At 49.6% G+C, this 13659-nt stretch overlaps 1 protein-coding gene across 5 annotated transcripts in view; it reads right to left on the minus strand.

The window, feature by feature from the left end:
• Window positions 1-13420, minus strand: part of ARHGAP39 (Rho GTPase activating protein 39) — a 360347-nt gene extending 346927 nt beyond the window's left edge. For 3 of the 5 annotated variants that reach the window (XM_075919969.2, XM_075919970.2, XM_075919966.2), the window contains exon 1: window positions 13253-13419. In XM_075919969.2, the coding sequence (XP_075776084.2) occupies window positions 13253-13263 (11 nt within the window). In that variant the 5' untranslated portion in view covers window positions 13264-13419. Of the gene's footprint in view, window positions 1-13252 lie in introns of all 5 variants that reach the window. The other 2 variants (XR_012901161.2, XM_075919971.2) reach the window with 1 other exon arrangement.
• Between the last annotated feature and the right edge of the window lie 239 nt (window positions 13421-13659).

Raw genomic sequence — 13659 nt, forward strand, 5'->3', positions numbered from 1 at the left:
TTCCCAAACAGAAAGCTCAAATACTGGACAGTCCAGTTCAAAACTGGACACCTGGCAACTCTAGTGAAGAAATCTAGCTAGGCTTTTCTATACCAGACCTATTAGCACAGGTATTTATTTCACTTCGTGTGAATGGTAAGTGGGGGCCATTACCACACAAGCATCCAAAGGTGGATTTTAGTTTGATCTCGAGAACGGATAAAGGAAAGGATTTCTAGAAGTTTGAGAAGATGAGAAAAAGCTGTCAGTTCCACCTCTCTCTCCTTCCTCCCATAATGCTGCCTTTCAGAATGGCTATCAAGATGCAGGACTATAAAGGACAGGGGCAAGAAACTAATGGCAATTTCACAAGGGGCCGTATTCCTGCGAGCACACAGGAAGCTTATACAACAATGGCAAGCAGCCAGTGGGACATATCAAGTGAACAGCCTAGTTCCTAAAGGGATTGTGACACTTCGGTGACATTAAACCTGGTGCGTGTGCTATGTACTCTGCCAGACTACCTCAAGCTGTGATCTCAGAGTTCAGTCATTTAAAAGGATCGGACCAGGTCAGGATTAGATGGAAGGTTAACAACATCCAAGATGCAACAAGAAGTGAGCCCAGCAGTTTAACAGATAGCACTCTTCCTTCTGAAGCTGTTTGTAACTCAACACCTCCCCATCCCCCACTCAACATTGAAAAACAGCAGCACATTGTCCAAGACAAAATTAGGTGGAGTCATTGGTCATTGAAGATTTTTCTCTTCCTAAGAGCACTGAAGTGTTCTTGACAAACTCGGATATGGGTAAATACAGCCTGGAAAAACCTGCATTCCCCCATTTAAAATGAATATAACAATTTTGACTTCCAATCCTAAACTTTGGTGTGGAGTAACAGCTGCCATTTTCCACCCTGAAAATGGACTCAAGGCCACCACCGGCACTCCCCAGATGAATGCCCTATCCCCTAAGCCACTCCAGAACCCACCCCACCTCCCTACCTCCAGCGGCTCCCTTATCCCACCTTCCTAATGCGGAAGCCAGCTCCATCCCTGAGGCTGCCTGTGTTGGCTCTCCGGCTGCTCCCTGGGTAAGCGGGACTGGATCTCAGCACCCTCCCCTCCCCAGGCGAACGCCCTATCACAGTGGTCACCAACCAGTAGATCGGGATCTACTGGTAGATCTTGGAGCCTCAGACAGGTGATCTTGACAGGTTTGGCCAAGAGGTTATCAATCCCAGCACTTCAGCTGCCCTTCCTCTCCCCCAATTGTTGCACGTCCTTCCTCTCCCCCAATTGTTGCACATCTCCTGCCCTTTTGCCTTGGAGCTGTCCCCTCAGGAGACTCTGCTTTCTGATCAAGGCAGGGGAGGAAGAAGAGGGGGCACTGATATCAAAGTACCCCACTCCCACCCTGTATCCTATCTCCACAGAGCAGAGAGGGGGCACAACAGGACTTGGGATGGAGTTTTCTGGCTGCTTTTGGGAGTAGTGCAGGGCCAGGACAGGGGTGAGCCTGCCCCACTGTGCCACCACCCAAGAGCCACCTGAGGTAAGCAGTGCCCAGCTGGTGCCCACATCCCAAAACCCTACTCCAGTCATGAACTCCATCCTCCACCCCAAGTCCCTGCCCAGCTCTGAGCACCCCTGCATCCAAACACCCTACCACAGCCTGCACCTAGAACCCCCTCGGACACCCCAACTGCCTGCCCCAGGCTCAGCTCAGAGCCCTTCACGCTCCATATTCCATAATCCAAGACCTGAGCCTGCACCCCAACCCTGTGCCCCAGACTGGTGAACGTGAGGAAGGGTAAGGGAGGGAGAGAGAGAGGGAAGATGGAATGAGCAGGAGAGGGGGCCTCACAGGAGCACAAAGGAGGCAGGGCAAGGGTATTTGGGTTTGAGGTAGATCTTGGATTGCATTTAAACTCAAAAAGTGCTTGAAAAGGTTGGAGACCCCTGCCCTATTGCCTAAGCCACTCCAGAACCCATCTCCCCTCCCTATCTTCAGAGGGTTTTACTCGGTAAAGAACATCACATATTACCAGCCTACAGAATATGAAGTGCTTTCCTGAGATATTCTAGAAATCAAAATAATAAATTTACCTTCAACTCACAGGATTAGTAATGTTTCTAGATGGTGAAGAGGTTAGATTTCCAAACACGTTGCCTGTGCAAGTCATTTACATTCAATCAGAGCACAGAGCAAACAGCTCGATAAAAATGCAACGAGGCAAAGAGAGAAATGTCATCACCTCAAAAAAGGCACGCAAGAGACCACGTGCATCTGACAGCAACAGAAATGGTCACACGTTTGTTTTCTATATATGCTAAATTACAACACAACTTAAAAAGCAAAAGATTCCTCATAATGCTTACCAGCAGAGGGAAGCAAACGAGACCTCAAGGCCCAGGGCAGTCTGAAGACCTGGGTGGATTCTTGCATTTCTGGCCCTGCCATGTAATTTTTGTATGACCTTGGACAGGCCATCCTTGCTATTTCCCTATGTGTAAAATGGGAGTAATAGAAGTGTTGTGAGTCTGAATAAATATTTGTGAAATGCACTGAAAGCCTCAGATGGAAGGTGACAGAAGCACAATGCATTAATAATTATAAGAATTTACTGTAGGATAGAGATTTTTCTTGAAATCTCATATCCCTTTTTCTCCTACTGATAGAAAAGGCATTCTATGGGTTGTGCCTCACAAGAAACAGGGCAACTTGTGGGCACTGTACAGTTCTCCACGCAGCAGGTTAGCCATCCATACACCAATCAGTTCAAATTGAACTGTATGCAACCATTAATGTCAGGCTGGGGGATAGCTACCTTTCCCTCCATACAGCATAAAAATCCAGATATAATTTCATTGTCTTTTACTTAACGCCCATGTCCTCGATAAGTTCTCTCTCTACTGCCAAACTATATTTGAAAATCTATAATGATGAAAAAGTTATGATTCAGAAATAGCTCTTTTCTGAATTGAACACCGTTTGGTAGTTCTGGTACAGGAGCAAAACTTTCTGGATTACACTATCTGTAAAACACAATAAACAAAGGCTTCTGATTCTGACAGTCTATTTCAGGCTTCGTTTGCCACAAGTTTTATGAGATATTAACCAACTGTGAAAAACTGCACATTTTAAAAAGTAGTTTTGTTTTTAAAGGATTATGCCACTGGCTTACTATACCTTATATTTAATGAGCCCACACGGCTTGTCTGCCTCTCGAATTGCTTTTAAAGCTAGATATTAGCAAAGTTTCCAAATAGAAGGGAAAGACAGACGATCCAGTCCCCTGTTGGGTGGATGAAAGTGTACTGTAAAGTAGGAGGAATTTAGGTAGTTAAGGAACTGGAGCACCTGTTGGAACTAGAGGAGCCTGCTTGCTCATGATAACATCCTCTTACCTAAGGAAGGCTCTTTGAAAGGGCTGGAATATGGGACCTCAAAAGCCACCTGGTTACATATCTTGGGGAGAGCTTATTATCCACGAGGCCAGCTAGAAGCTGCTAAATAAGAGCAGAGTCCCCAAATGCACTACTTCAGTAGAAGAATACAAGGACCTGTAGCACTGCATATGAGAAAACACTCATTTGCAACACAGTGAGGTTAGACAAGTACAGGCAGTCCCTGGGTTACGTACAAGATAGGGACTGTAGGTTTGTTCTTAAGTTGAATTTGTATGTAAGTCGGAACTGGTACATATTGTAGGGGAAACTCTAGCCAAACATTTCTCCAGAGCTCAGTTTTATTCTCCCACACCTCACTTCCCTCAGTCCTTTATTCTCAAGCTGAGGTGTCTGCTGAGAAAAGCCGCTCTGCGGCTCCCTGGTCTGCTGGGTGGGGCGCCAGCTTCGCGTCTCCCTAGTCTGCTAGGGGGAAAAGCAGCTAGTTGCCTCACCCCGGGTTGCCTCACCCCGTTTGTAAGTAGGGATCCGATGTAAGTCGGATCCATGTAACCCGGGGACTGCCTGTAAGTCAGATTCAGTTGGCTGAGGCAAGTGTCTGCAAATATGTGACAAGCTCACAGGAATAGACGGGCTTGGAGTTAGCCAACAAGTGAAGGGAACTGTCCTGAGATTCAGGCTCTCCATACAGCAGACCTTACAGCACCACAGCTGTATGACAATATAAAACCACCCCCAAAGGGCAGAGGCTTTGTTGCCAGCAGGTGATGCTTTCATGCCAAAGCACTGTCCACACCAGCACTTTGTCAGAGTGGATTTTTCACACCCACACCCACCTCTGACTGAAAAAAATTTACTGACAGGAGTGCAGTGTAGACACAGCCTAACTCTTTCAAAAATCCACGTCCAACAGGGAAGCTGGTGACTCTGCAAGCAGGGGTCGTGTTCAATTATTAGGCAAAGGCATTCTCTGAAGGGGCAGCCAGGGTGCCAACAAGGGGGAAGTGCTAACAGACCTGGCAGTTACTAAGTCCATGAGAAATACATGGCAGCAATATCTGCAAGAATGCCCTGCAGTTCTTTCATTGCTAGACTGTAGCAGAAGGGGAAAGGTAGAACTTCTTGCTTTCTCAGAGTTCCTCAAGCGCACTCAAAAAGGAACTAATTTAAAGGGCAGGGTATATGTGCTGCCTGATAAATACTCAAGTGGTTCCACTTAGCACCTAGAGTAGTTTTATCCCGGTTGCCAAGAAAGCAAGTAGGGGGAATTAAAAATAGCCATCCTGGATTAGCAGCAGAAGGAAAAGAGTATTACAGCAGAAATCTTTGAGAAGAGATGGAAGAGGAAAAGGAGAAGTCTAAGTGCAATGAGTTATCTAGAGCATGTAAGGTAATAATCACTGAAGCAAAAGATGCAAGAGGGAGAGCATGGCTGCTGAAGAGAGCAACAAATTATTTTTAAGCATTCTAAAGGGAAGAGATTACTGGAGCATCATTACAGAACTTAAGCAAAGAAAAACCTCATCAAGGCACATGGATGAGGGGCAAGAATAAAGTTGACTTTAATCATGAGTAGCCTTATGGCACCTTGCAGGGGCCATAAACATGTCCAAATAAAGATGTTTGTAAGACTGCATGGAATCAATGATATAGCCACCAACGTTGTACAGCAATTGCAAGCATTAAAAAAAACCTTACACCCCAATTAATCATGCCCCAATAATTCATAATCAGCATCCATGATACCAGTAGAGCTGAATGAACACCACTAACAGATTTGTTTTACACTTGGGATCAGTCCAGGCACTTGAGAATTTTTATACTGTATTAATTTTGTTGCCTTTAAAATACCACACATCACCATGTTATAGAGTCACCTTAGAATTTGAGTGATCTCTCCATCTCTTGCAGAAAGGGAAAGGATGCAACCCAACAAGTGTGCAGTCTAACAGTTGGTAAAATCTTGGAGACCATCATAATAAGCACACTGACAGAATGGGTTACCAAAACCTCCATGGTCTTTCATAGAGTAAATTGTCCCAAAGCAAGATACTTGCTGTGAAGACATCACATTTATTCCACCTACACTATCATTTAAACTTGTGGGGAAAAAATCCCCAGAAGCCAAAAAGTAAAACACATAATAAAGATTGAAACATCTCGCCTCAGGCATGTTAGTTTGGAAAATTCTGGTGTGGATTCTTAGGTTGGTCAGTCTGAACACAGATACACAAATAAGGTATCTTAACCAAGATTTACAACTAGAAGATTTACCTGGCATTGCTCAGATCCTTTAACTGCAATAATTGTTTTCACTTAAATCATTGCTCGGGGAGGGTTTGGGGGTTCAGTATACAGGCTGCCCTGAGGAGAGCAGACTGCCCCAGGCCTCTCATCTTAATGCCAGGTGAGAAGTACCTCTCCATGGCTGCTGCAGCTCCAGGGGCGGGGTGGGGGATTACAAGCAATCATACTGAATGCAGGGGCTCCTAGTTGAGAGCAACATGAATTCCTGTCAATTCATAAAACTTTCTTTCAAAGCCTCACTGATTTGCACTGCCCTGTACTTTGCTCTCCTTATCGCCCTGGTGTCTGGGTGCTCAAACTCTCTGGCTAGGTGCTCTGCCTCAACCCCCAACCCTGCCAGATAATCTCTGTGAGAGACAGGAGGAATGTTATGGAGCACACAGCAAGCTGCAATCCCAAAGAGAATATTTCTTTTGCTGAGGTCTAACCTAGTCAGTAGACTCCTAAACCTTCACTTTAAATGTCCAAAAGCACATTCAGCCATCATTCTGCACTTCCTCAGCCTGTACCTGAACTGCTCCTTACTGTGGTCCAGGCTGCCCCATATAGCTTCCTGAGCAAGGGGTAGGCTGGGTCCCCAAGCATCACTATTGGCATTTCCACCTACAATTCTAACTTTCCAGGCTGGGGAAAAAAGTTCCAGAAGGCATCTTTCTGAAGAGTCAAGAGTTTCTAAAGATGTGCATGTCATGCACCTTTCCTGACCATCCCACGCTGTCGTCAGTGGATTACAAGGGCCGTTTCGCCATCGAGAAGAACCCCTTGCAATTTATCTACTCCTTGGCAAGGTGGTCAGGGGCCAAGATGGGGATGTGTTTTCTATTGCCCCACCACAGTTAGAGAAACCCCATCACCACAAAGCCCTCCACTGTGGTATTCACTTTTCCCAGGGTCGCAACCCTCTGTAGCAGAATGGTATTTATTGCTTTGGATACTTGTATAACAACAGCAGCCCGCACTGTAGATTTCCCCACTCCAAATTGATTCCCAACTGCCTGGCATTGCAAGCTTCCACAAGGCAATTGCCACACCCTTCTTCACTGTCAGAGCAAGTCTCATTCAGGTGTTCCTGCACTTCAGGACAGGGCGAGGGGAAGCCATTTGCAAAGTTCCATGAAAGTGGCCTTGTGCATTCAGAAGTTTAGTAGCCACTGCTGATCATCCCATACCTGCAATACTATGTGGTCCCACCAGTCTGTGCTTCTCTCATGGCACCAAAACCGATGTTCCCATTTCCAGGGGATCGAATGCCGGCTGCATTTTGCTCAGCACAAGGGTTTGCCTGTGCAACATATCTATGGGATCCTGAGATTCAGTCTCATCCTCTTCCTGGAGGAGTGATGTGCATATGCTCTCAAAATATTGCACCATTAAGGGTACCAAGGTACACATCAACTTCACAGTGCTTTGATGCACAATGGAATCCACAGGTAACCAGGGCCAAAAGGGGTGCAAAAAGACTGTTTCCCATTGATCTTAAGAAAGGAGGGAGGGAGGGAATAGACAGGCACATTATGGGATGCTGACTACATGTACCCATAACCACCTGCTGCACAGTTTTGGACCCAGCATATACCTGAAGCATAAACCAGAATGCAAAGGGGCACAGGCACTGTGGGATCGCTACTCACAATACATCGCTCTCAGAGTTGATGGCAGTCTCTCTTCTGAGAAATGCGTTATTTCAAACTACGCTGAATTCTTGCACACAGCAGGGACATGGACCTTCAACTTTACAAAACTGGGTGACAAGAAATCAACCTTAATACATTTGACCTTATCTGGTAGTGTGGACATGACCGAAGAATCCCAAATCCCAGTTCTTTGATAGAACTGCTCTCAAATTTGTTGATAAAGCAGAAACAAAATGTGTGAAAAGATTTAAATATATCAGAATCATACAAATTAGAGATGGAAGAGATCACCAGTAATAAGGGAGATGGGCTACCCTGACTACTAAGGTATGGCAAGATTGTTCCATATTGAACTTTTTTTGGACTAAATCTGAATGTTCCAGTAGGTAGGGCTTCCACCACTTCTCTAGGGAGACAATTTCACAGCCCAGCAGTTCTCAATATCATCAAGTTTCTTCCTGACAGGTAGCCTTGATTTCCCTTTTCTTATTATTTATAAATACAGCTGCCGAAAGCATCAGGGGAATGGGCATGAACCTATGAAATGACTGAAGTATTCTAGGGAGAGCAAATATAAGGGCTGCTGACAGACTTACTAGGCCCCTAGACAAGGTGGGGATGAGAGTAGCTCCAGGCCTCTAGAAGGGGCGGGGCCAGAGCTAGCCTCCCACAGCTAGCCCTTCAGCACTGCCTGACCAGTGCCACCTGGGGCTCCAGCAGTAATTTAAAAGCTGGAGCAACTTCCCCTTTTCTCCCCACTCCTTGCCAAACATAGATGGAAATATCATGGTACTAGGGGTGTGTCTAGACTACCTAGTTTTGTCGACAAAAGTAGACTTTTGTCGACAAAACTATACCAGCGTCTACACTACCACTGAGTTCTGTCGACATAACGTCGACAGAACTCAGCAGTTTTGTCGACGCTGGTATACCTCATTTTACGAGGCATAACACCTTCTGTCGACAGAACTCTGTCGACAGAAGGTGTTATTGCCTGTAACGTTGCGTCCAGACTACGGAGTTCTGTCGACAAAGCAGCTTGCTTTGTTGACAGAACTCAATGTGTCTGGACGCTCTTTGTCGATGGAAGTTTTGTCGACAGTATCTGTCAACAAAACTTCCGTCGACAAAATGCGGTAGTCTAAGTCAGTAGGCAAACCCCGCACAAGAGATCTATAAAGAGGGAAGTTGTACACCACCTTTTGGACCAATCTAAAGTTCTCATCTGGCTTTGGTCATCTCACCTTGCTATAGAGAGGGCACAGGGAAGAGCTACTAGACAAGCTATAGGAGATCCTTGGTTTTCCTGATACAAAGAACATCTTAGGTTTGATTGGCAGAAAGACTGAAAGATCCAAATTATGGGAGTTCAGACTACAGAAGGCTCTATTCAAGTTAAGATGCAAAAGGACACAAGGAATATAAAGCATTTGTAGCTACCCTCCCCAGTATGTTGATACTCAGCTCTAAGTCTTCTCATCAGATCCAGACATCCATTACCAACCGTCTGACATCTGGGAGAGCTCAAGCTTAGATGAATGCAAGCTGGTTGACTTTATTTTTGTTGGGCAATTATCAGCTTCACCATTACCAACATGCTTCATAATGCTGAGCTCTTAGATGCCTCATTGCTTCTATATTGCCAGTTTCATCAGTGTCCAAGCACCTCATCCACACCCATGAATCCTCTTGAGGTTGGCCATCATTATACTCTTTTTGCCTCCTTTACTGCTACATTTAACTACTGTAATAGGATCAATCTTGGACCAACCATGACAACCACCAGGAGGTGACAGCTACTGAAGGGAGCAACTGTCATCCTGAATGGGACCACACACTCCAACCACATCCATGCTCAGAAACCTGCACTGGCTGAAAAGAGAAATTTAAGGTGTTGGTCACTGTTCACAAATCCCTTAGTGGCCTAGGGCCCTACTCACTTTAAAGATCAGCCTCCATCTCAGACCAAGCCCTGTACACAACACATATCATTTCATCATCCTAATAGTAAGGTTGTTGGTAGCCAGAGGCAGGATATTCTCAATAAAGCACTTCCACCCAATAGAAATACCTGTAGCCATATCCTATTGCATCTCCTTATCCAAATTTTATCTGCTTATATGAATTATGAATTCCTGGGCTCTTAGCCAATTGGCCTCAGCTCCTTCAAAGCTGCAGGTTACAAGACTGTGGCATTTTTGCTTCTTTTATTTAGAGTTGTTTGTAACCATAATTAAGTCTTATAGAATACACCCAGAGACCACAAACACCGTAGAGATACAGGAAATAGTAAATAACGTGAACATAGCCAAAAGTGTACCTCATGCACCTCTACATAAGCAATATCAGTTCTATCAGAAGGACCACAAATTCACACCCTTCCCTCTTTGAGCCACTTCTCAAACCAGATCAACCTCACTAGTGGCCTTCTGCTAGTGAGTAGAGATCATCCCTAAAAGCACAAGACATTATTTCTTCACACAGGTTCACAGGAATGCTAGGTCTAGGCCCATCTGATCTCCAGTAGCAGTAAATGCCATAAGCAAGGGCTTTCAACAGGACAAGCTGCCTACAGCTTCCTGGGTGCTGAAACAAAGTTAGAAAAATGGTAAATATTTAGGATTTTGTTCCCCCGGAGATACTGGCAAAATCCACTTCACTGGGTTCTTAAAAAAAAATCAATTGCATCCTCACATATAAATGGGATTAGATCCACTAGCTACAGTGACTGATGCTCACTGACACTGGGTTTAAACTAATTTAAAACTTGCAGGGAGGAGTTCGCTTTCCTCCAAGGCCCAGTGTGAACAAGACTATTAGGTTCACATGGCCATATCCCATACATTCACTTCATGTTGATTACCCTCCTCCAATCACATTGGGAACCTTGATCCCCATCTCTTAGATCCAATCTTTATGTCTCACTTAAAGCATAGTTTATAGCGTAAAAGAAATAAGCAATTTTTTTCAATTAAAATCAATGATGTAACAAAAGACATCCTAACAACCTAAGTACAGCGCTACAAAAAGGCATCCAACATAAGAACAGCTATAATACGGCCTGCTAGCACAGTCCAGCCACAGCCTGAATCTTACGGTCACACCCATGAATGCTATACTGCAAGGAACTGTTTCTAGCTTTCCCTAGGAAAAAAACGAAAAAAACACACCAGACAGCTGGACATTTCTAAAATTAAGCCAATTTATTCATGTGTAAGGGTGTTGATTTCCCCTCACGTCAAAGAAATTAGCACTCATAGCAACAGTGCAAATGAAGGCAGCAGATTTTCAGTGAAGTGCAAATCGCACTGTTTATAATGAATGTGCAGCTATATTAGCAGTTAGTGTATGGCCAGATAGTAGTTGCACTATCATGGGAAGGCACAGTCAATAGTACACAAAAAACTGCAGAGACAGCACCGCACCTGGTGAGCTGATGGCACTGAATCACAGTACCACACCTTGTTTACTACTGGCCACATGTAAACACTGACAGGCCATAGCCTCACTCAAGCCACCTGCTGCTTTCATGCACGGAGGACCTCATCTATTAATTCCCTTTAATAATAGCTTTTCTAAAAGCCACCCAAGCTCTGTTTGCCAGGTGAGGTGTATGAGCATGACAGCTGTGGGTTTTTCTGCAAAGGTCACCTGAGGGTTGATTAAACTGGTATCTCACAGAAGAAAAAAAAATCCTGCAGTTTTTGCAGCTCAAGAATGCAGAGCTCAAAGCAGTGCGAGAAGTAGCAGTAGCAACACAGCTGCTGAGAAGCATGCAGTACAGAGAAACCAGACAGATCAGTACACAGACACCGGATTGCAAATACTGCACATGTAAAATACAAAATCCATTCCAGCACAAACAACTCAACCCTCTTATGCACATGCCCTACCCCATACCAATACACTCCCCCCAGCACATCCCACTGCAGCCCTACAATCCACACGCCCTTCACAATACCATTGAACAGCACCTACAATATGAAGAGTGTGAACCACACACTCCTTTTCCTTATATCCACACACACCCCGCAATCATCAGCACCTCATGGACATCCCTACCCCACATCCAAGCCTAGACTCTCTATATTGTGCACACAGCCACACACATCCCTACCCTATATCAATATATACCTGCGAACACCCAGCCCTTCCCCCTCTCACTTGCCACATGTACATACCCTCCCAACCACAGCCCACCTTCTTTTGCACTTGCCCCTCCACCCTAGTCCCATTATCCCACACTACCTTACAGCCTCATAAACCCCTATTCAAATCCCCCCAGCAATCACCCCCACCCACCATGTCAGACACCCACACCCTATAGCAGGCGGGGCATTAAACCCAATACCACTGCACCAAATCCCCCAGCACAGATTCCTCCCAAAGAAGCCTGAGCCAGTAGGGGGGAGGCAGGTGCAGAGGGTGAGGGCTGTAAGGAGGGAACACACAGAGAGGTAGCTATGAGGGGGGTACAGACCTGGGGAGAGGGAGGTACTGAGGGGAGAAGTGGAGAGGAAGGGGGCTGTGAGGGGGGAAACAGACCCCAGCAGGCGGAGGGGGAGCAGACTACAACAGGGGGAGGGGGCGCTGGCTGAAGGGAACAGTGAGGGGGAAGGTGCTGTGAGGGGGGGCCCGGACCCCAGCAGGAGAAGGGGCGCTGGCTGAGGGGAGCAGTGGGGGGAGGGGCTGTGAGGGGGGCAGGGGGAGGGGCGCTGGCTGAGGGGAGCAGTGGGGGGAGGGGCTGTGGGGGGCACACACCCAGCAGGGGGAGGGGCGCTGGCTGAGGGGAGGCTGTGAGGGGGGGCACACCCCAGCGGGGGGGGCCGCTAGCTGCGGGGAGGCTGTGAGGGGGGGCACACCCCAGCGGGGGGGCGCTGGCTGAAGGGAGCCTGTGAGGGGGGGCACACCCCAGCGGGGGGGGGCGCTGGCTAAGGGGAGCCTGTGAGGGGGGGCACACCCCAGCGGGGGGGCGCTGACTAAGGGGAGCCTGTGAGGGGGGGCACACCCCAGCGGGGGGGCGGGCCGCTGGCTAAGGGGAGCCTGTGAGGGGGGGCGCACCCCAGCGGGGGGGGGCCGCTGGCTAAGGGGAGGCTGTGGGGGGGGGCACACCCCAGCGGGGGGGGGCCGCTGGCTAAGGGGAGGCTGTGGGGGGGGCACACCCCAGCGGGGGGGGGGGGGCCGCTGGCTAAGGGGAGACTGTGAGGGGGGGCGCACCCCAGCGGGGGGGCGCTGAGGGGAGCCTGTGAGGGGGGGCACACCCCAGCGGGGGGGGGGCCGCTGGCTAAGGGGAGCCTGTGAGGGGGGGCGCACCCCAGCGGGGGGGGGGCCGCTGGCTAAGGGGAGGCTGTGAGGGGGGGCACACCCCAGCGGGGGGGGGCGCTGGCTAAGGGGAGCCTGTGAGGGGGGGCACACCCCAGCGGGGGGGCGCTGACTAAGGGGAGCCTGTGAGGGGGGGCACACCCCAGCGGGGGGGGGGCCGCTGGCTAAGGGGAGCCTGTGAGGGGGGGCGCACCCCAGCGGGGGGGGGCCGCTGGCTAAGGGGAGGCTGTGGGGGGGGCACACCCCAGCGGGGGGGGGCCGCTGGCTAAGGGGAGACTGTGAGGGGGGGCGCACCCCAGCGGGGGGGGCGCTGGCTGAGGGGAGCCTGTGAGGGGGGGCGGGGGGGGGGGGCGCTGGCTGAGGGGAGCCTGTGAGGGGGGGCACACCCCAGCGGGGGGGGGCGCTGGCTGAGGGGAGCCTGTGAGGGGGGGCGCACCCCAGCGGGGGGGGGCGCTGGCTGAGGGGAGCCTGTGAGGGGGGGCGCACCCCAGCGGAGGGGGGGCGCTGGCTGAGGGGAGGCTGTGAGGGGGGGGGCGCTGGCTGCGGGAGGCACGCGGGGGGGGGGAACAGGTGCCGTTGCTCGGGACCCCCCCGCACCTACCTCTCCGCCATCTTCCCGGCGGCTCGCTAGCGCGCGGCAGGCTGGGTGCGCAGAGCGGCGGCCCCCGCCCGCCAGCCCATGGCCCCGGCGGCTCCGGCTCCCGACACCGACTGAGGCTCCGGCTCCTGCTGCAGCTTCGCCGCGTCCCCCCGTCACCATCGACAACCTGACCTCACCCGGCCGCAGCCAACCAGGCCCCGCGGGGGGCGGGGCCTGCGGCCCAAGCCCCGCCCTCCGCGCGGGGCCTCCTGGGAGCTGTAGTTCCCGCCCGGCGAGCCAGGGGCTGCAGTGTCGCAGCCACAGCCCACCCTTGGCTAGGCCCAGTGCACAGCACTCAGGGCTCAGCCCTGTCTCTGCCCATTGCAGTCTACTGCTGCCCTAGCCTCTCCCAGCCCCTGCCCTCTGCC

The sequence above is a fragment of the Pelodiscus sinensis genome, chromosome 2 (assembly GCF_052426305.1).
Source record: "Pelodiscus sinensis isolate ZL-2025 chromosome 2, ASM5242630v1, whole genome shotgun sequence".
NCBI classification, from domain to species: Eukaryota; Metazoa; Chordata; order Testudines; family Trionychidae; genus Pelodiscus; species Pelodiscus sinensis.